We start from the raw sequence: 263 nt of genomic DNA, 5'->3' as shown, positions 1-263 counted from the left end.
CTGCAAAAGTTTGAGATTTGTATTCTGTATTTTGAAAAGGTCTTACTTGTATTCCTTTATACACTTCCGCTCCAGGAAAAGCCCCGGTGGGTACATGCGAAGGGTTTCTGTGAAGAGAGAAATGGAAAGGTTAATCGCGCTCAGGAAAGGAAGACTTGGCAACTCATCCAGATTCTGGCATGGTTGAATTCTTGATTTTTCTTTTTTTTTCCCATTTTTCCTCAGTAGCTGACGTTTGACACTTATATTTTGCATATTAAAGA

At 38.8% G+C, this 263-nt stretch overlaps 1 protein-coding gene across 1 annotated transcript in view; it reads right to left on the bottom strand.

Moving 5' to 3' along the window:
* LOC119581911 (cytochrome P450 9e2-like) overlaps positions 1 to 263 on the bottom strand; it is a gene marked incomplete at its 3' end in the record, with an annotated part of 8,862 nt that overhangs the window by 2,433 nt on the left and 6,166 nt on the right. Inside the window, 1 exon segment of the mRNA XM_037930075.1 lies at positions 47 to 107. Coding sequence (XP_037786003.1) covers positions 47 to 107 — 61 coding nt within the window.

Source organism: Penaeus monodon, chromosome 15 (assembly GCF_015228065.2).
Source record: "Penaeus monodon isolate SGIC_2016 chromosome 15, NSTDA_Pmon_1, whole genome shotgun sequence".
In the NCBI taxonomy this organism is placed as follows: domain Eukaryota; kingdom Metazoa; phylum Arthropoda; class Malacostraca; order Decapoda; family Penaeidae; genus Penaeus; species Penaeus monodon.
Note: the sequence above shows the minus strand (reverse complement) of the source record. Positions and strands in the feature narration are given on the sequence as shown.